Here is a 20093-nt window from a genome sequence, read left to right as displayed (position 1 = left end):
GAAACGACACTTGCTATAATCTTCCACATGAATGTCAGACGAAATGATTTTCTGGTGAATCTCCTCTTTCAGTGTTCAACTCTTCTGGTCTTAAATCTTAAATTTCCAGGTTTTCAAAGCACTGAAATAAAAATCCCCATTGAACCTGCTGTGAATAAAAATCCATGACATGAAGAGATATTAACATGTATACTGTTATTGGAAATTATTTTTTAAAATAGAATTCTTGTTGGCGGGGGGGGGGGGGGGTCTGTGTCTAGGTGTGTGTCTTAAGTGGATTAAAACCAGCTAGTATAGGTGCTTTGAAGTATAGTAGTTTTGAGATGTTAATTAGGTGAACAGTAAGGAGAACAGTAAGGTAAAGTGTTCATTTGCATTTGTCGAATAAACCATTCAAGACTGTGGGTAAAATCTTGTACTTAGCTAGAAGAAGCCAAACAAAGTGTTTATTTTTCCAGATTACTAATAAAATTGGTACTGTGAAAGGGGTTTTATTGTTAGAAGAGCTGAAGTTCAAAAGACCTAGTGATACAAACGAAAATTTACATTCAAAGGGAAAGCTAATTATATAAAGAAATGAGTTTGTGTGTGTAAGGTAGAGGCATTTAAGACCTAACCAGCCTGTATGCCTCCAACCAATTTACAAAGGTACCTCATTTGGAATTCGTATGGTCAAATGTGCTTTGCCTGATGTCTATTTAAAGTCTGTGGGTTACTGTTGTCTTAGTGGAGATTTACCTGGGGGTGATTACTTGGGGGATTTGTTAAAAAGTAGTAATTCATAGCCATGTACATGTGCTTCATTTGTTGTTAAATTAATAAGTATTTAATTTAGTTTTATATAAAAATCATGAGGCTCAGTGGTCTTATTCCTACTGAATTCAAAGTGTGCCAACTCGAAATTACAAATTGAAAAAATGGATTATGATAGTTGTTTCAAGTTTCCCTCTGGGATTTGAGCAACTCGGCCTTTACCATCAACTGTGTCAAAATAATCCGATTCTGTACGAATGCAGTACGCAAGAACATTTCACACTTCTATTTACTTAATATTTTATTAACTACAGACAGTGTTATCGCACCAGTACATTTGAATCACATTGACAGCATATTTGGCTCTGCCTTCAAGTTCTACAACATGTATTCTGCGAAAGAGCTGAGAAATTTGATTTCAAATTTTCTGTTTGCTTTTCTTGGAGCCGAATCTCTTGGTGTTTACACCTTGCTAAACAAACGACGATTAGAAAGATGCAATTCCTTGTAGGTTTTTTTTGAAAAAAGAACTGCTCGCTTTTCCGTTTTCTGCTGTTGTTTTCCAACCAGTTCACAGTTATGGCTGTTGGAAGTGGTGAATTTGTTATTGTTTTAGAATATATTTTAAGAAGGGTTTATTCTAGCCTCTAAAATTACAGAAAGGTGAATGGGTGAGATGGCAGAGTTTGGGGGAAAAACCTGGACCCACTACTTTCCCCTTCCTAAAGCAGTGGCCCAAATTCCCATCAGCAGAGGCTTGTCTTCCATGGATTGGAAGTATGTCTGGAGGTGTTTCCGGCCTGGTCCAGGAATTCTGGCCTGCCAGCAGAGTCCTTCCCCTTGTGACAAGCTCAGGAGAACTAACATCTGCCACAACTACATATGGTTAAAATTCGGCACTTTAAGAAGACCACATAGAGCCGAGAGAGGAAAGGTAATCAATGTCAGAATGGATCCATCATCTCATCACATGAATATAAGAAATAGGAGCAGGAGTAGACCACACACCTGTCAAGACTGCTCTGCTATTTAATATGATCAAGGCTGATCTTTGACCTCAACTCCACTTTCCTACCCGCACTCCATATCCCCTGATTCCCTGGGAGACAAAAGATTTGTCTCTCTCAGCCTTAACTATATTCAACTATTGAGCATCCACAACCCCTTGGGGGTAGCGAAATCCAATATTCACAACTCTGAGCGAAGAACTCCCTCCGGATCTCTGTCCTAAGCAGCTGACCCCTTATCCTGAGACTAAGGCTTCTAGTTACACACTCTCCAGCTAGGGGAAACAACCTCTCAGCATCTCATAGCCAGAACTATTCTGCAGTGGTTGGGAATAAAACATTGACAAAGCTTTTCTTCATCTCATTAAGGGCTTTTGCAACCCAAAACCTCAAATCGGAGCAGCAGGGTGGTGTTTCAATGTCCTGACACCTCTACCACCATGTCAATCTGCCCCGACTATTTATATAACCCTAAGTCCACATTGCTGGTCGGCCATGTCAGAAACTAATGTTGGCAGTGCAGGGATCAAGGGATGTAGGGCCCCTATCAATATCCGAGTTCACTTTTAAAAGAAGTACATAAATACAAAGTGCCTGTAAAATTAATAAATTATAAAAGTGTTGCTGTAAAGGAAACCTCGACTAATTGGATCCTTTATCCCAGTGACAGCTTAATCAAAGTGGTGGAGCCTCAGTAGAATTAACCGCAAATTAAAAATAACTATTTTGGCACAGATGGAGCTCATTATTGATAAAGTTCAATTTCCATCTTTTTAAATTATGAAACCAAGCGCACAATATTAAACACTTAATTTTATGAAATTGCCTACAATTCTGTTGAATGCATCTAACTTTCTTACCAGGAGGTGCTTCCGTATACATCTTCTCAGACAGCAGATGCCAGTCCCGGTTCTGCTGTTGCCATTCACACCTCCTCTGGACCCATCTTTTGCTTCTTCACTTGCCCCAATATCACCCCCTTTTGCCTTGTGCCATGAATCATTTTGTCCTTTAGTCACTTGTGCCCTTTGTTCTTTCCTCTCGCCCCCAGCACCAAACCCTTTTCCCTGGCTTCAAATTTGCTTATTATAAAGTGTTAAATCTCTAACATCTTCCAGTTCTGACGAAAGGTCATTGACCTGAAATGTTAATTGTTTTTCTCTCTCCATAGCTGCTGGGTGTTTTCTGTTTTCTATTAATTGAGATTAATGCAAGAAAGGCTGTCAGGTCAGTCTCTATATTGTAGATAGGTTATCGCTGTACTGGAAAAGGCACAAAATAGATTTATTAGAATGATAGCAGAACTGAGAAGTTAAACCTATTGGGAAAGGGCTGGGTTCTTTTCTCCAGAAAAGAAAGTGCTGGGAAGTGACTTGATAGAGGAGGTGTTTTTTTACTTGTGGGTGAGACCAGAATTAAGGGTCATGAATATAAGGTAGTCACTAATAAATACAAATCAGGAATCCAGGACTATTTATTTGATCCAGAAAGCGCTTTAAATGTGGAACTCGCATGCACAAGTAGTTGAGGTTAACAGCATAGATGCAATTAAGGGGAAAATAGATAAACATGAGGGAGAAAAGGAGGAAAAAGCAGGTGGAATGAGATGAAGTAGAGTGGGAGGAGGCTCGTATGGAGTAAGCACCAGCATAGTCCCGTTGGACCTGTTGGACAGCTTGAGTCTATGTAATTCCATGCACTTAATGTGTAAGAAATTCATTTTATCTCAATGGAATGAAAGCACCACATTCAATAGTACATAATTTTCCTTCTTTTGCCCCAGAATTCTTTTCTTATTCGTTCATGGGATGTGGCATCGCTGCCCATCCCTGCTTGTCCTTAAGAAGGTGGTGGTGAGCCACCTTCTTGAACCGCTGCGGTCCATGTGGTGTAGGTAACCCACAGTGCTATTAGGGAGGGAGTTCCAGGATTTTGACCTAATGACAGTGACCAATACTCCCTACTTCCCAAAGCCCAGCAAATATTTCCCTTTTAAAGATTTATCCAATGCTCTTTTGAAAGTTACTGCTGAATCTACTTCACACGGTGCATTCCAGATAATAACAACTTGCTGCATAAAATAAAAATTCTCCTCCTCTTCACTGACTAGCTTTTTTGGCCAATTACATTAAATCTGTGTCCTCTGGTAACTATCTCACTCTCCATAAGGAATAGTTTCTCTATACCTACTATGTCAACCCCCTTATACACCAAAAAATAAATCGTCATTATGTTTCACAAGACAACAGGAGAGATAGGACAATTAAGGATGGGCAATAAATGCTGGCCTTGTCAGTGATGTCCACATTCCAGGAATCAATAAAAAAAAGGTTCAATTTTAGTTGGTAAAGGAACGATCAACATGGGATCCCAAGGCAACAAAGGAATTCTAACAGCAACTCACATTTCCAAAGAAGCAACAAAAACCTGTGTTTATACAGTGCCTTCCACATCCTAAGGGGCCTCACAGGAGCATTATCAAGTAACATTTGACACCAAACTACATATTAGAATAGGGGACGGATAGCTTGGTCAAAGTGGTAGGTTTTATGGGGAGTCTTAAGAGGAGAGCTAAAGAGCAGGAGAGATTGAGGGAATGAATTCCAGAACGCAGGGCCCAAGAGGCTGAAGGCACGGCTGCCAATAGTGCAGTGATTAAAATTGGGGATGCGCAAGAGGCCAGAATTAGAGGAGTGCAGAAAGCTCAGACGGTTGAATTGCTGGAAAGTGTAACAAAGTTAGACAAACCATGGCTCTGAGCCACTCAAAACCCAACGTGGTGAGGACAAACGGGGATGGCGGGGGTTGCCCTCTCTTGAATTCTTTCACCACTCGGCCAAAAAGATTTTTGTTGCCTCGTAGCATTTGTCTTAGTTTCCAATGCTGTACCAATCGGAACGTGATTTCAGTCGACGCTGGCTTCAGCTTTGTCATATGCCCCGATGAGGCGAGAATTCAGCTGCACCACCACCACCGTCATATCATCCCTATACATTCTGGCCAGCTCCTCGGGCAGGCTGAGCATTCTCGACAGGCGGCCGTGCTCGATACTCCCAAACTCGTTGCTGCCCAGTGCATGGCGGATCAAGTGGGTGGCTGAGTTCTGGTCTTTGAAAGCCGAGGACACACGAGCTTTCCTCTCCAGCAGCAGACTGTGCATCTGACCCACTGTCACCCTGTAGCCCACTGCAGAGATGGGCTGCTGGAAGTGTAAGCTGGTAAGGTGCTCCCCTACAATCTGCACCACATTTTGCCTGTGCATGACATCCCATAAGCCGTCGGTGGCCAGGATCAGAAACTTGTCTTGGGGCCGCAGCTTGTGATGAGTGACTTCGGGTTCGGCAGTGAGGTAAGGCGGAGTATGGTAATTGGCCAGGAAGCTTTTCGAGAATTCGTCGCCTGTCAGCAGCTCTGGTCGGCTTTCCAGCACCCGCTTCTGGAGCTCCGTGCTCCACTTGAACTTCACATCCCCAAATGCCCTGAAGGGCATCAGGAGGCCCAGCAGGCGATCGTGCCGGACGACCGTTTTCTCCTCCCACGCGGGATGCTCCGACCGCACCCTCTCCACCTCATCGGGGTTCTGTGCGTTGTGATCAGCGCTCAGCGTCACGGCCGACCAAGAGCCGTCGTGGTTCTGGACTCCCAGTACCGCCCTGCTGTCGCCAACGTTTGCCACGTGCAAGTCGGTGCCATTGATGTGTGCGACGCAAGCCGTGGACCCAGACAGAGCTACCCGGACTGCCGCGTAATTGGTGAAGGGATTGCCGGCGCCGATCTGAGCCTCCAGTGAGATGTCGCTGTCCAATCGTTTGAAGGCACGTTTCAAAGCAGCGCTGGTATCCAGCGCCTCTTCGCCCCCCAGGTCAATGTGTTCCTGCCAGTAGGTCCTTAAACTGGTGAAGTAGAGCCTTCCTGCCTCCCTGCTCACGTAATCATTGGGGTGCTTGTGCCATTGCAAAATTGGCAACACCGGTCGCTCATTTTCGACTGCGTCTTCTATCTCGATTAACGTCTTGCGTGGCAGTAAGGACACAGCAATATAATACATCAACCTTTCACTCACTGCCTGAGCACAGGCACAGCCAGCATGTCCATCAAACACCCCCAGCAGCATGCCCCGGCTCTGCAGGCAGGTGGCTGCACTGCGCCTGTCCTCGATGGGGACATTGGAAGCTAACTGATTGCTGTCGAAGCCCAGCACTGAACTGATGTTCCTGCCATCAAACTCTGACACTTTGAAGCTGTATTCGTTGGTTTTCAGGATGCTGTTGATCTGCGGCAGTGTGAGCTGGTAGGACTGAGGTTGGGCCCTGTAGCTTCTGACAAACTGGAGGGGTCCCGGCCTATGCGAATTGTGTGAACCTGGCAGAGTTTCGACGGAGTTTCCACTGCAAAGATCCCAGGCGCTGCATTGCTGAGCAGAGTGGTTGCTCAGCGCATAGGCTGAACTGTAGATTCCTCTGGACTTCCCAACATGACGAATACAAACTACGGTGCCACCCACTCCCAACATTTCCTTCAACGTAGTTAACCCTGATCAAGGCTTCATTGGCTTCGTCGGCATTGTGGCAGTGAAAATACCTGTATGAGGGAGAATATCAACATTTAGAGACAGCAGTGCATTGCAAAAAGTTACTGTGGTGTCAGCTGCGGTTAGCACTCTCTGCCCAGACTCAGAAGGTGTTGGTTTGAAGTCCCACTCCAGGGACATAATCTAGGCTGACACTCCAGTGCATTACTGAGGGACTGTCACCCTGCCAGAGGAGCTGTTCTTTAGGATGAGATGTTAAACTGAGGCCCTATCTGCCCCCAAAGATGGAAGTAAATGATTCCACGGCACTATTTTAAAGCAGCTTAAGGAGTTTAGCCAAGTCTCGTGCTCATTATTTATCCCTCAACCAACACCTAAAATAAATTATCTGGTCATTTATTTCACTGCTGTCTGTGGAAGCTTGCTGTGTGCAATTGGCTGCCACATTTCCCACATTAAAATATTGACTACATTTCCAAAGTACTTAGTCATACTGTCATAAAGTGATTATGGCATTCAGCCCATCAAGTCTTTGCTTGCTCTACTTAGAACAATCTAATTAGCCCCATTCACCCACTCCATCCCCATAAGCCTGAAAGTTTATTCCTGCAAATGCCCATCCAATTTCCTGCTGAAGTCCTTGATTGCCTCTACTTCCACCACCCTTGTGGGCATTCCAGGTCATTACCACTCATTGTGTAAAAACGTCCTTCCTCACATCCCCCCACTGCGTCCCTTGCTTGAAACCTTAAATCTGTGTCCCCTAGTCACTGTAGCATCAGCCAATGGGAACAACTTTTCTTTGTCCACCTTGGCATACTTGTCATAATCTTGTAGACCTCTATCCAATCTCCCCTCAATCTCCTTTGCTCCAAGGAGAACAGCCCCCAACTTTTCCAACCTAAGCTTGTAGCTAAAATCCTTCATCCATAGAAAATGCTGGTAAATCTTTTCTGCATCCTCTCAAAGATCCTCACATCCTTCTTGAAGTGGACTGGACGCAATACTCGAGCTGTGGCCTAACCAGGCTTTATAAAGATTCAGGCTAACTTCCCTTCTTTTGTACTTAATGCTCCTACTAATGAAGCCCAAGATCCGTTATGATTTGCTCTCCCAATATGTCCTGTCACCTTCAAAGATCTATGAACATGTATCCCCACACACTCTGTCCCTACACACTCTATAGCACTGTGCCATTCGGTCTATATTGCCTTTCCTTATCCTTCTGCTAAAATGCACCACCTCACACTTCTCTGCATTAAGTTCCATCTGCCACTTGTCTGCCCATTCTGCTGGCCTTTTTATGTCCTGTTGCAGTCAATTTGCATCATGCTCACTGTCTGCCACTCCTCCAAGTTTGGTATCATTGGCAAATTTCCTCCACTGACCCTTGGGAAACACCACTGACTACCATCCTCCGATCTGAAAAAAACAACCATTTAGCGTGATGGATGGATTCTGATGAAAGGTCATCAAACTGAAACCTTGTTTCTCCAAAGATGCTGCCTGACCTGCTGAGTATTTCCAGTGTTTTTTTATTTCAGATATCCAGCATCTGTAGTTTTTTTTTGCCTTTGCATTTAGCATAACTCACTGTTTTCTGTTATTAAATCATTTTCTTTTAGCCAAGCTAACACTGAACCTCCTATTCCCATGAGCCTCAATCTTGTCAATCAGCCTTTTAGGTGGAATTTTGATAAAAGGCTGTCTTAGAATTCATATAAAACATCCCACTGCATTCCCTTCAGCAACCTCCTCTGTTACTTCATAAAAACAAAATTTCCAAAAAGTTTTGAAGTGATTTAGGAATTAAAATCAAAGCAAATTCCTTGCTTTTTTTGACACCTTAAATTATTACAGCATCTGACAAACAATTTCTTGAATTAATTATTTTTCCCAGTGCCCAATTAGAAACCTGGTGCATTGTTCCTACTGACAATCAATGAATTCAAATTACATGTAAACCATGGAAAGTGTTAGATTAAATCATCTCGAACTGATGCATTGGCATGGACAGGACTTTTCTCCTGGACATGGCGATTGGGTGTTTGGATACAAGCTTCCCAGACTGAACAAAACTACTTCAAAAGACCTGTTTCTCAAATAGGAACTGCATATTAAGGTTCAAACAGAAACAGTATTACTTCCAATAATCCAAACTGGAATTAGACAAAATTTGCAGGGCTTTGCCAAAAGAAAGAAGAAAAGACATCTCCATACAGCCAATTTGCACACAGCAAACGGTCACTAACAGCAACATGATATTGACCAGATAATCTGTTTCTGTGATGTTGATTAAGAGACAAATATTGGTCAGGACGCTGGTGATAACTCCCCTGCTCTTCTTCAAACTAGCGTCATGGGTTCTTTTACATTTACCCGAGCAGGAAGATGGGTCCTTGGTTTTTAACATCTCCTCCGAAAGACATTATCTCTGCCAATGCAGCACTCCCCTAGTACTGTACTGGAATTTCAGCCTCGATTTTTGTGCTCAAGCCTTGGAATGGGTCTTGAGTCCAGAACCTTTTGATTCAGAGGCAATAGTGCTAGCAACTGAGCCATATCTGACACTACAGAAAGAATACGGAAGCGGAATTGATTGGATAGCACATTCAAAGAACTGCACACACAATGCACTAACTGCCCTCTTTCTGTGCTCTAAGATTCCATAAACTTGAATAAAAGAAATTAGAGAAATATCTTCTTCATAAACAATGCTAAAGCACAAAGCTCAAGTGCTAATTGTATGTTGCTAGTTGATCAGTAACTTTGCTGCTAATTAATCCAATATCCCAGTGAACAAGGTCAACTAATCATTTTTGGAATTACATAGTTGACCAGCTTCGGAAGAACATTTGTTTTCTCTCTGAACAACCAATTAATCTACAATAAGTTCTCACAAAACAATGAGTGATCTCTTCAATAAAAATCATAAGAATATTTGGGGTGTTTGAATCCCACGCTGTCAATGAACTGATTAGACGCAACAATGTCTGGAGACTGGAGATTAGGGAAAACCCTCAAGATGTACCTGGTTCTCTTTGGTTGCATCATTCACACTCTCTGCATTGTCAGATTGCTAATCTAAAATGATGGAATATGTTTCAATGTATCAAAATTCAACAACAGAGTTAAATGGATGCTGTTCCTGCTGCATTTTTGTTTGACTTTATGAACATAGGAACAGGAGGAGGTCATTTGGCTCTTTGAGCCTGTTCCACCATTCATTAAATCATGATTGATCTCCATCTTAACTCCATCTACCAGCCTTTGTTCTCTAATCTGTAAGGAAACTGGCTACGAGTTCAGAGCAATGTTTATTATGTGGAAACCGAATAGACACGATACTTGCTAATTATATTGATGCCTGTTAATTGCAGTTACACTGCTGCATTGAAAAGAACAATTTGAATTGAATAGAACTGTTAATCACAACAAAACTGGTTGAAATCTGTGAAGGCTGATTGAAACCAGACAGGTAATCACAGCGGGACAAGAAGCCTTATGTGGCTAAGGCAATGGAAACAACTTGGGAATAGGCTAAACAGCCGAAAGCTCATCATACACCCAACAAACCAATCCATCTCCAGAACAGGGTTGTTCATGAGCTCTTTAAAGAAAAAAACTGCATTCTGTATGTAAACCCCTCAAAAAGTCCCACAGAGGAGCACTCAAGAAGGAAGACAGAACATGCATATCGACAGGAAGACTCCCGTTGAACCAAGCGGGAAGATCTCGGTCAAAGATCACTCCTGAGTGACCGACAGACATCTCGGATTGACGACCTGAGGGGTAACTTCATGATTTAATTGAAAGCGTTTAAATGTTTAAAATTCCTGATAAAGGTGTTGGAGCTGGTGTGAGATTGTGCCAGTCGTAATTCTCAATCTCCAGAGTTAAGAAAGAGGTAAAATCACCTTCAAACCCTTAATACCCTTGGCCAAACAAAAGTCTCGTTATCTGGAATTTTCAAATGGCCTCCAGTTGCAACACTCTCTGCAAACAGAGCAGTTGATTCTTCTGATTTATTGCTTCACATCAGCCATGTCATAAAGCCCCTTCATGCAGAAGCAAAATACTGCCAAGGCTCAAAACCTGAAATAAGAACAAAATAAAATTGCAAAGTCAGACGACACCTGTGCAGGGAGAGAGAGAGAGAGAGGGAGGAAGAGAGAAATAGAATTAACATTTCAGGTCCAGAATTTTCTGGTTGTGCCATTAATTAAAACACTTTGCAGCTCTGAGAGACCATGGCTGCAGGGCCCATCACCATAATTCGCAATTCATATTTAACTTACCTTTGCTTATAAAACAGAATGCTGTCCTTTTTTTATTCCGTGCTCCTCTGCACCCAGTCTGCAGCAGGTTGATTGAAGGAGTCAAGCTGCCAGTCAAACCTCTCCTCTTGTCATCTCAGGTCAGCGCCTCTTGGTTAGGTGGGGTGGGGGGGGGGGGGGGGGGGGGGGGCGGGGGCGGGGTCACCAGGCGGGCCTCTGATTGACAGGCGGTCCCGGCCAATCGCGAGAGCGCGCGAGGGCCGAGCCCTTACCGGCGTCGCGACGTCACCAAGCGCAACGACGCGACGCGAAAACGGGGGCTTCTTTCTTCCGGCCGCACGGTTGCTGTGGGGGGGAGCCCCTAGCAACCAACCGTGCGGCCGGAAGAAACCTATATTTTCAAATTGTTTTTAAATAATCATCGCGTCCAAAAAATAACTTGCACTTACTTTAACATATAATAATTAAATAAATCACCAAATTTTAAAACCGCTGTTTTATTTACGTAACGATGACATTGGACTTGTGTAACCTAAATTAACCGATGTGCATATTATAAATTATTAAAAATAATGACCAATTCGTCTGTGAATCACTTATCATATTTATTTAATAAAATAACATTTATTTTAAGAGTTTTATCTCACTTTATTTTCCGTTCTCTCACGTAATTGGCTGCTTCAGCCAGGCGACGTCACTTCCGTTGCTAAGGTGAAAGGTGAGGGCCAGTTTCCGGTACTCGGGGCTGGGTTTGTTTGTAGTGCGGCATTCATTCGTACTGTAAACATTTTCCTTTCAGTGGGGTTCACTCTCACCTGGCGATGCTGGGCGGAAGCTCCCTCAGAGGCTTCTCCAGAGCCGGAGGAATCCTGTGCAGGAGGTTGGGTACCTCACAGAGCCGGAGGGATGTAGTCGAGAATGGTGAGAGGAATGGGGCGTGGGGGACGGTTACTGGGGGGAGGGGGGCGAGGGAAGGCTTGGGGGGTGGTTATTGGGGACGGGGCGAGGGAAGGCTTGGGGGGTGGTTATTGGGGACGGGGCGTGGGGAGTGGTTATTGGGGACGGGGCGTGGGGAGTGGTTATTGGGGACGGGGCAGAAGAGAAGGGGCAAGGAGCAGCCAAACCTCGGGCAAGGGCAGAGAGCGACTAAACCCTGGGGTGAGGGTGATGAAGGGCTGAAGGAACTAAGAGGGGAGCAACTAAACTTGTGGCATGTGGTAGTTGAGGATGCTGAGTCATGTAATTACAGTCAGGTAAAAGCAAAATACTGCAGATGCTGGAAATCTGAAATAAATAACAAATGCTGAAAAAACTCAGCAGGCCAGGCAGCATCTATGGAGAGAGAAACAGAGTTAATGTTTTGAATCTGTATGACCTCTTCAAAGCTCTCCACAGATGCTGCCAGGCGTGTAATTACAGTCTTGCTTTTTTTTTTAAAAAGTGCTGTTGGAGTTTCAATAGCCGTGAACAAATGTCACTCTGGGAACTGTTGAGACCAGGATGATCCCAGCTTTGTTTTCTAGTTTGTTCAGTTAGCTGAACCCTGGACAACAGTAGGACCCCTGAGTTGGTGGGGTTTGGCTAGGTGCTTGCACTTGAGAAGAGGATTGCACTCTGTGATACCATCTAAGCTTCACTGTTGACTTTAGTTGCTGAAGCATATGTAATTTTCAAATTTGTTCTGTTTCTCCAGATACCAAGTCTTTAAAAAGTCTAGGAAATAAAATTCGCCCTCTGTACTTGGATTTCCAGGCTACGACTCCAATGGTAGGGATGTTTGATGCAAATTAATCCATTGAGACTCAGAAGGAGCTTTTTAAAGTAACTTTTGTAATGATATTGATGACCATTTAGCCACAGGGATATAGCATTTTCAAAGTTCTCATGACCCTTCAACAGAACTAGGTGAATCCAAGGAGAGAGGTGAAATATAAGCTGGTTTAAGATGGGGGGAGAGAAGTGGAGGGGGGTGTGGTTTTAGGGACAAGTAAGTAGTGATAGGAGCAGATAATCAAAAGATATCACAGACAAAAGAACACAGAGGTGTTGAAGTTGGTGATATTATCTAAACGAATGTGCTAATTAAGAATGGATGGTAGAGCACTCAAGGTATAGCTCTATTGGGGGTGGAGGGGCATAAAAGATTTAAAAATAATGGAAATAGGTGGGAAAAGAAAAATCTATATAAATTATTGGAAAAAACAAAAGGAAGGGGGATGAAACAGAAAGGGGGTGGGGATGGAGGAAGGAGTTCAAGACCTAAAGTTGTTGAATTCAATATTCAGTCTGGAAGGCTGTAAAGTGCCTAGTCGGAAGATGAGGTGCTGTTCCTCCAGTTTGCGTTGGGCTTCACTGGAACAATGCAGCAAGCCAAGGGCAGACATGTGGGCAAGAGAGCAGGGTGGAGTGTTAAAATGGCAACCGACAGGGAGGTTTGGGTCATTCTTGCGGACAAACCGCAGGTGTTCTGCAAAGCAGTCACCCAGTTTACGTTTGGTCTCTCCAATGTAGAGGAAACCGCATTGGGAGCAACGAACGCAGTAGACTAAGTTGGGGGAAATGCAAGTGAAATGCTGCTTCACTTGAAAGGAGTGTTTGGGCCCTTGGACGGTGAGGAGAGAGGAAGTGAAGGGGCAGGTGTTACATCTTTTGCCTGGGCATGGGGAGGTGCCATAGGTGGGAGTTGAGGAGTAGGGGGTGATGGAGGAGTGGACCAGGGTGTCCTGGAGGGAACAATCTGTTGCCCACATGTCTGTCCTTGGCTTGCTGCATTGTTCCAGTGAAGCCCAACACAAACTGGAGGAACAGCACCTCATCTTCCGACTAGGCACTTTACAGCCTTCCGGACTGAATATTGAATTCAACAACTTTAGATCTTGAACTCCCTCCTCCACCCCACCCCCTTTCTGTTTCATCCCCCTTCCTTTTGTTTTTTCCAATAATTTATATAGATTTTCCTTTTTCTACCTATTTCCATTATTTTTAAATCTTTTATGCCCCCCCACCCCAACTAGAGCTATACCTTGAGTGCTCTACCATCCATTTTTAATTAGCATATTCGTTTAGATAATATCACCAACTTCAACACCTCTGTGTTCTTTTGTCTGTGATATCTTTTGATTATCTGCTCCTATCACTACTTGCTTGTCCCTACAACCATTCCACTTCCCCTGCACCCCCCCCCCCACCTTAAACCAGCTTATATTTCACCCCTCTCCTTGAATTCACCTAGTTCTGTTGAAGGGTCATGAGGACTCGAAACGTCAACTCTTTTCTTCTCTGCCGATGCTGCCAGGCCTGCTGAGTTTTTCCAGGTAATTCTGTTTTTGTTTTGGATTTCCATCATCCGCAGTTTTTTGTTTTTATCTGTGTTTAATTGACTGCCACTCCTCTTTCAAGAAATGCCTACCTTGAAGAAGTTTTGTTCGTCTCTGCGACAAGATTTCCGTATCTCTCTTTTTGCCTTGTTCGCCTTCATTGCTTTCCATTTCTCTCCTGGTATTTGACAAGGTGTTTACTAAAACCTGCTTTCACAGCCATATCTCCTTTCTCACTGACTGTCTCCGACTTACCCCACGTGGATTTCAACTGAAATTCCACCCCTCATGTTTCGACCCCATCCAGGATTACAGGTATCTCCGGGACATAAAACGTTTCTCGGACTGCTGTTCCCGTCACATTCTGAGATCCACACTCAGTGCCATGCGCCGCCATATGAACAGACTCGACCCCTCCCTCCAGCAGCACCGCCGTACCCTTTTTCAAAGCTGCGCGTGCCCCCAGATTCATTTTATTTTTCGTCTCATCCGACACCTCAACAAGAAACATTTTCTCTTTCTCTCAAGTGCTAAGAAACGCAAGCTCCAACAACTCATTGACACCAACACCCATCTAGGACCCTCCACCCCTGCCTGTCCCTCTGTCCCCACCCCATCTTCCAATCCCAGCCCCAGCCATGTATTCACTATACCTTAGCAAAGGACTTAGTTTCATACCCTTACGCCCTCATCTCAATGAATTTCCGGCTCGGCACGATGCTGAACTCTTCTTCCGCCGTCTTTGTCTCGGGGCTCACTTTTTTTGGGCATGAGTCCTCTCCCAGTTCAACGGATCCTTTTACCCACCTCCAATATTCTCCCTCCACCTGGACCCCTCCCTCTGGATTCTTACCTTCTCTTGATCTTTTCGTTGAGAACTGTCGGCGCGACATTAGTCGTCTCAATTTCTCTGCTCCTCTCACCCATTCTAATCTCTCTCTCTCTCTCTCTCTCTCAACTTACTGCACTCCGTTCTCTCAGGTCCAACCCTGACATTGTCATCAAACCCGCAGTCTGGCGCACTGACCTCTACCTCGCAGAGGCTGAGTGCCAACTCGCAGACACTTCCTCCTACCTCTCCCTGGAGCATGACCCCACCACAGAACATCAAGCCATTGTTTCCAGGACTGTCACTGACCTCATCTCCTCCCACAGCTTCCAACCTGATAGTCGCCCAACCTCGGATGGCCCGCTTCTACCTCCTACCCAAAATCCACAAACAGAACTGTCCCGGTAGACCGATCATGTCAGCTTGCTCCTGCCCCACAGAACTCATTTCTCGCTATCTTGACTCCCTTCTCTCTCCCCTTGTCCAGTCCCTTCCCACCTACATCCGCGATTCCTCTGACACCTTACGTCACATCTACAATTTCCAGTTCCCTGGCCCCAAATGCTTCCTCTTCACCATGGACGTCCAATCCCTCTACACCTCCATCCCCCACCAGGATGGTCTGAGGGCCCTTAGCTTCTTCCTTGAACAGAGGCCCGAACAATCCCCATCCACCACTACTCTCCTCCGTCTGGCTGAACTTGTTCTCACACTGAACAATTTCTCCTTCAACTCCTCTCACTTCCTCCAAATAAAAGGTGTGACTATGGGTACCCGCATGGGCCCCAGCTATGCATGTCTCTTTTTATGGGGTATGTGGAACATTTCTTGTTCCAGTCCTACTCCAGCCCCCTTCCACAACTCTTTCTCCAGTACATCAATGATTACTTCGGTGTTGCTTCATGCTCTCGTCGGGACTTGAAAAAAATTTATTAATTTTGCTTCCAATCTCTACCCCTCCATCATTTTCACGTGGTCCATCTCGGACACTTCCCTTCCCTTCCTTGACCTCTCTGTCTCAATCTCTGGTGATAGACTGTCCAACAATATCCATTACAAGCCTACCGACTCCCACAACTAGCTCAATTACAGCTCCTCTCACCCCGCTTCCTGTAAGGACTCCATCCCATTCTCTCAGTTCCTTTGCCTCCGTCGCATCTGTTCTGATGATGCTACCTTCAAAAACAGTTCCTCCTCCTTCCTTAACCGAGGTTTTCCACCCACGGTCGTTGACAGGACCCTCAACCGTGTCCAGCCCATCTCCTGCACATCCGCCCTCACGCCTTCTCCTCCCTCCCAGAAACATGATAGGGTCTCCCTTGTCCTCACTTATCACCCCACCAGCCTCCGCATTCAAAGGATCATCCTCCGCCATTTCCGCCAACTCCAGCATGATGCCACCACCAAACACGTCTTCCCTTCACCCCCACTATCGGTATTCCGTAGGGATCATTCCCTCCGCGACACCCTGGTCCACTCCTCCATCACCCCCTACTCCTCAACCCCCACCTATGGCACCTCCCCATGCCTATGCAAAAGATGTAACACCTGCCCCTTCACTTCCTCTCTCGTCACCGTCCAAGGGCCCAAACACTCCTTTCAAGTGAAGCAGCATTTCACTTGCATTTCCCCCAACTTTGTCTACTGCATTCGTTGCTCCCAATGTGGTCTCCTCTACATTGGAGAGACCAAATGTAAACTGGGCGACTGCTTTGCAGAACACCTGCAGTCTGTCCGCAAGAATGACCCAAACCTCCCTGTCGCTTGCCATTTTAACACTCCACCCTACTCTCTTGCCCACATGTCTGCCCTTGGCTTGCTGCATTGTTCCAGTGAAGCCCAGCGCAAACTGGAGGGACAGCACCTCATCTTCCGACTAGGCAATTTACAGCCTTCCGGACTGAATATTGACAATATCAACAACTTTAGGTCTTGAACTCCCTCCTCCATCCCCACCCCCTTTCTGTTTCATCCCCCTTTTGTTTTTTCCAATAATTTATATAGATTTTTCTTTTCCCACCTATTTCCATTTTTAAATCTTTTATGCCCCCCCCACCCCCACTAGAGCTATACCTTGAGTGCTCTACCATCCATTCTTAATTAGCACATTCGTTTAGATAATATCACCACCTTCAACACTTCTTTGTTCCATTGTTTGTGACATCTTTTGATTATCTGCTCCTATCACTGCTTGCTTGTCCCTACAACCACAGACCCCCCCTCCACTTCTCTCCCCCCACCCCCCCACCTTAAACCAGCTTATATTTCACCCCTCTCCTTGAATTCACCTAGTTCTGTTGAAGGGTCATGAGGACTCGAAACGTCAACTCTTTTCTTCTCCGCCAATGCTGCCAGACGTGCTGAGTTTTTCCAGGTAATTCTGTTTTTGTTTTAGCATTTTCAAACCCTCTTTGGCTTCACTTCTCATTATATCTGTAATCTCTTGCAGCCCTATAATGTTTGAAGATTTCTGTGCTTCTTGAATTCTGGCCTCTTGACCAACCCCACTTTTAATCAGCCTACCATTGGCATCTTTTCCTTCAGCTGTCTGTATCCTCCTAATTCCCCCCAAACCCCTTTTTGTCTCTACCTGTCTTCTCTTTTAGGATGCTCTTTAAAACCTACCTGTTGATGAAGCTTTTGCTATGATATCTCCTTATGTGGCTCGGTAACAGATTTTTGTTTGGTAATGCTCCTGCGCACTGCCTTAGACATTTCATTAGGCTAAATATGCCATATAAATAGAATTTCCATATAGTATTGAAAGTATGATAGCTTGTAGGTGAGAACTCCATTAAATATTTATGGACTTCAGTAAGAACGAAAGACTTGTATGCGTCGAATCCTTGGAACATCCCCAAAATGCTTCACTGTCAATGAAGCACTTTTGAAGCACAGTTATTTGTTCCGTTGGCAAATATAGCAACTGATGGTGCTGAAAAAGGTGAATGGGACACAAGCCCTCGCAAGTTCTACCACCAAACCAGTGAGGTGTACTGTATATTTGTGTAATACATATTATTTGTTGCCACCTTGCTTAATAGCCTAAATTAACCCCTAGGATCCTAGAGTGTTGGACGCAATGCTTCCCTACCTTGTCAACTCCTTTGGCAATCCTCATTCAAGAACGCATGCTTACGGCTGGGAGAGTGAAGCAGCAGTGGAGAAAGCAAGAAAGGTAGGGCTTTGCTTTCACACCTTCAACCAACACTAAACAATTGCCTGATCCTAACTGCTCTGCAACTTTAATAAATATTTGTCTGAAAAGTCAAAGTACAATCAGTAATCAGGCCTCATTTTTGGCAGAAGACCTGCAAGGATTCACCTCTTCGTCTCCCTGGGGCGATGAAAGATTTTTTTTAAAGACAGATCCTGCATGATAGCAAGTGCTGCCGACCCTTTTATCTATTTACCACCTTCATCTTAGAACATTGCTTGGCCTTCTGACCCCCTTCTGCCTTCATAATTAAAACTTTCAAAATGCCCCAGCACATCTGTAAGACCTGTTATTTTGCTAATCAATCCATTTAATTTCTAGTGTTTTCTGCTTGTTTAGAATGACTTAGTAAATTCATTTTTAGCAATAAGGAAAGATTGGGTATCTAGACCTATATTCTTTGGCATTCAGTAGAATGATAGATGATCTCACCAAAACGTACAAAATACTTAGTGGGCTTATCAGAGAACATATTAAGGCCATTTCTGACTGATGTGGGGGGTGGTGTAATTTCTTTACTGAGAAGGTTGCAAATCTTTGGAATTCTCTATCCAGAAAACTCTATGCTCAGTTGTGAAGCATTTTGAAGATTGGATTTCTGTGCCTTCCTTCGTTGAGAGGAGGTTCCCAAGATATGGAAAATTGCTCTCATTTTGCAGGGTGTCGCTGGTGATCTTAATCAAAAATGGGATGACGTGCTTTAGGAGCTGGTTAGAAGGTGAATTTAGTTTTCCAGGTGTTAAGTGAAAGGCCCATTTTCCAAAATGCTTTGGAGAAGAGGTCAACAATGACCTGGAGCTCAGTTTCTAAGTGAGTACGTGCACAAGCATCATCCACCCAATGAAGTTGGATGATTTTGGCTTTGGGATGAAGGTAACGTAGTTAAACAGGTTCCCATCTGTTCTGTAGATTATCTTTGTGCCTGAGAATAATTTGCTGGAAGTGAGGGGCAGTATCGCAGTGAGAAAAATGGGGAAAAGAGTTGGTGCAATGACATAGCCTTGTTTGACCCTAGTCTTGCGTCTATGGCGGTTCACTTGTTGGTGAGGATCACAGCTTGCATGTTATAGTGGACGATGGTGACACATTTCTGAGGGCAGCCAAATGTGAGGAGGATACTCTTATAAGCCTTTGCGGTTGACAGAGTCAGAGTTTTTTGTGAAGTCATAAAAGGCCATGATGCTGTTCTTTACATTTTTCTTAAATTTACTACGCAGTGAAGATCATGTCTGTGGCTCCTCTCAGGCAAAAGCTGCGCTGTGACTTTGGAAGGAGCTCTTCAGCCACTGGGAGGAAGTGATTGAGGAGGATCCTTGCAGTGATCTTCTTTGTGGAAGACAGCAGGGAGACTCCTATATAGTTTTTGCATCAGCCTTGTCTCTCTTGAATATAGTCACAACCATAGTGTCCCTGAGGTCCCCAGTACTCCTCTTCCCAGATGAGGGATATGATGTGCAGCTGTACCAGGAATGTACCTCTGCTGTGTTTCAGAATTTCACCAGTGATTCATCTACCCCGGAGACCTTGTTTTTCATCTGTCGAATGGCTTTTTGAACCTTGCTCCGGGCAGGGGTAGCACCAAGATGGGGTGTTGAGGACATTCAAGTTGAAGACAGAGTCTCAGCTGAGGAGTTCTTCAAAAAGGTATCTTCCATATCTTGGGTCTCCTCCTGAAGGCCGATATAGATGACGAAATTCATCATCACTTCCAATATGCTGGTTCAGCCTTTGGCTAACTGAGGAAGGGAGTATTTGAAGACAGGATCTCCGGTCTGAGACTGAGGTTGTGGTTTACCAGGCAGCGGTGATCCCTGTGCTCCTATATGCTTGGGAGACTTGGGCGATCTACAGCAAAGCGTTGGGAAAGTACCCCCAACCATGCCTTCGCAAGATCCTCCAAGTCCGATAGCAAGCAATGCGGTTAAACGGCAGCATCCTCTCCCAGGCCAACCTACCCACCATCGAGGTGCTAATCACTCAAAACCAGCCCCGCTGGGCAGGGCATGCTATTTGTATGCCAGGCTCCTGAAACAACTGTTCTACTTGGAATTTAGCCATAGCTGGAAATTCCTGGGAGGGCAGTGGAAACACTTTAGAGATGTCCTCAAAGCATCCCTGAAGAGGTCAAGCATCTCTGCCAACTTATGGGAGACCCTGGCTTG

General features: G+C 44.7%; 2 protein-coding genes across 4 annotated transcripts in view; one reads left to right on the top strand and one right to left on the bottom strand.

The window, feature by feature from the left end:
• Nucleotides 1–3218: 3218 nt before the first annotated feature.
• Nucleotides 3219–10726, bottom strand: si:ch211-15p9.2 (uncharacterized protein LOC562650 homolog). Of its 3 annotated transcripts, none has more exons than XM_041205181.1 (3): nucleotides 10590–10726; nucleotides 10209–10386; nucleotides 3219–6341 (listed from the first exon to the last, which is right to left on the bottom strand). In XM_041205181.1, the coding sequence occupies exon 3, from the start codon at nucleotides 6271–6273 to the stop codon at nucleotides 4666–4668; it is 1608 nt and encodes a 535-aa protein (XP_041061115.1). In that variant the 5' UTR covers nucleotides 6274–6341; nucleotides 10209–10386; nucleotides 10590–10726; the 3' UTR covers nucleotides 3219–4665. The 3 variants fall into 3 exon arrangements, with proteins under 3 accessions (XP_041061115.1, XP_041061114.1, XP_041061116.1); XM_041205180.1 differs by having other exon boundaries at nucleotides 10209–10427; nucleotides 10590–10717; XM_041205182.1 differs by lacking the exon at nucleotides 10209–10386 and having other exon boundaries at nucleotides 10590–10717.
• A 548-nt stretch (nucleotides 10727–11274) lies between these two features.
• The window catches only part of nfs1 (NFS1 cysteine desulfurase), a 30697-nt gene continuing 21878 nt past the window's right edge, over nucleotides 11275–20093 (top strand). Inside the window, exons 1-3 of the mRNA XM_041204500.1 lie at nucleotides 11275–11489; nucleotides 12262–12335; nucleotides 17776–17892. Coding sequence (XP_041060434.1) covers nucleotides 11390–11489; nucleotides 12262–12335; nucleotides 17776–17892 — 291 coding nt within the window. The 5' untranslated portion in view covers nucleotides 11275–11389. The remainder of the gene's footprint in view (nucleotides 11490–12261; nucleotides 12336–17775; nucleotides 17893–20093) is intronic.

This window comes from Carcharodon carcharias, chromosome 14, assembly GCF_017639515.1.
Source record: "Carcharodon carcharias isolate sCarCar2 chromosome 14, sCarCar2.pri, whole genome shotgun sequence".
Classification (NCBI taxonomy): Eukaryota; Metazoa; Chordata; class Chondrichthyes; order Lamniformes; family Lamnidae; genus Carcharodon; species Carcharodon carcharias.
Note: the sequence above shows the minus strand (reverse complement) of the source record. Positions and strands in the feature narration are given on the sequence as shown.

What these genes read in the sequence shown, in the direction of transcription:
- si:ch211-15p9.2 (XM_041205181.1), bottom strand. Translation starts at nt 6,273, where the DNA reads ATGTTGGGAGTGGGTGGCACCGTAGTTTGTATTCGTCATGTTGGGAAG.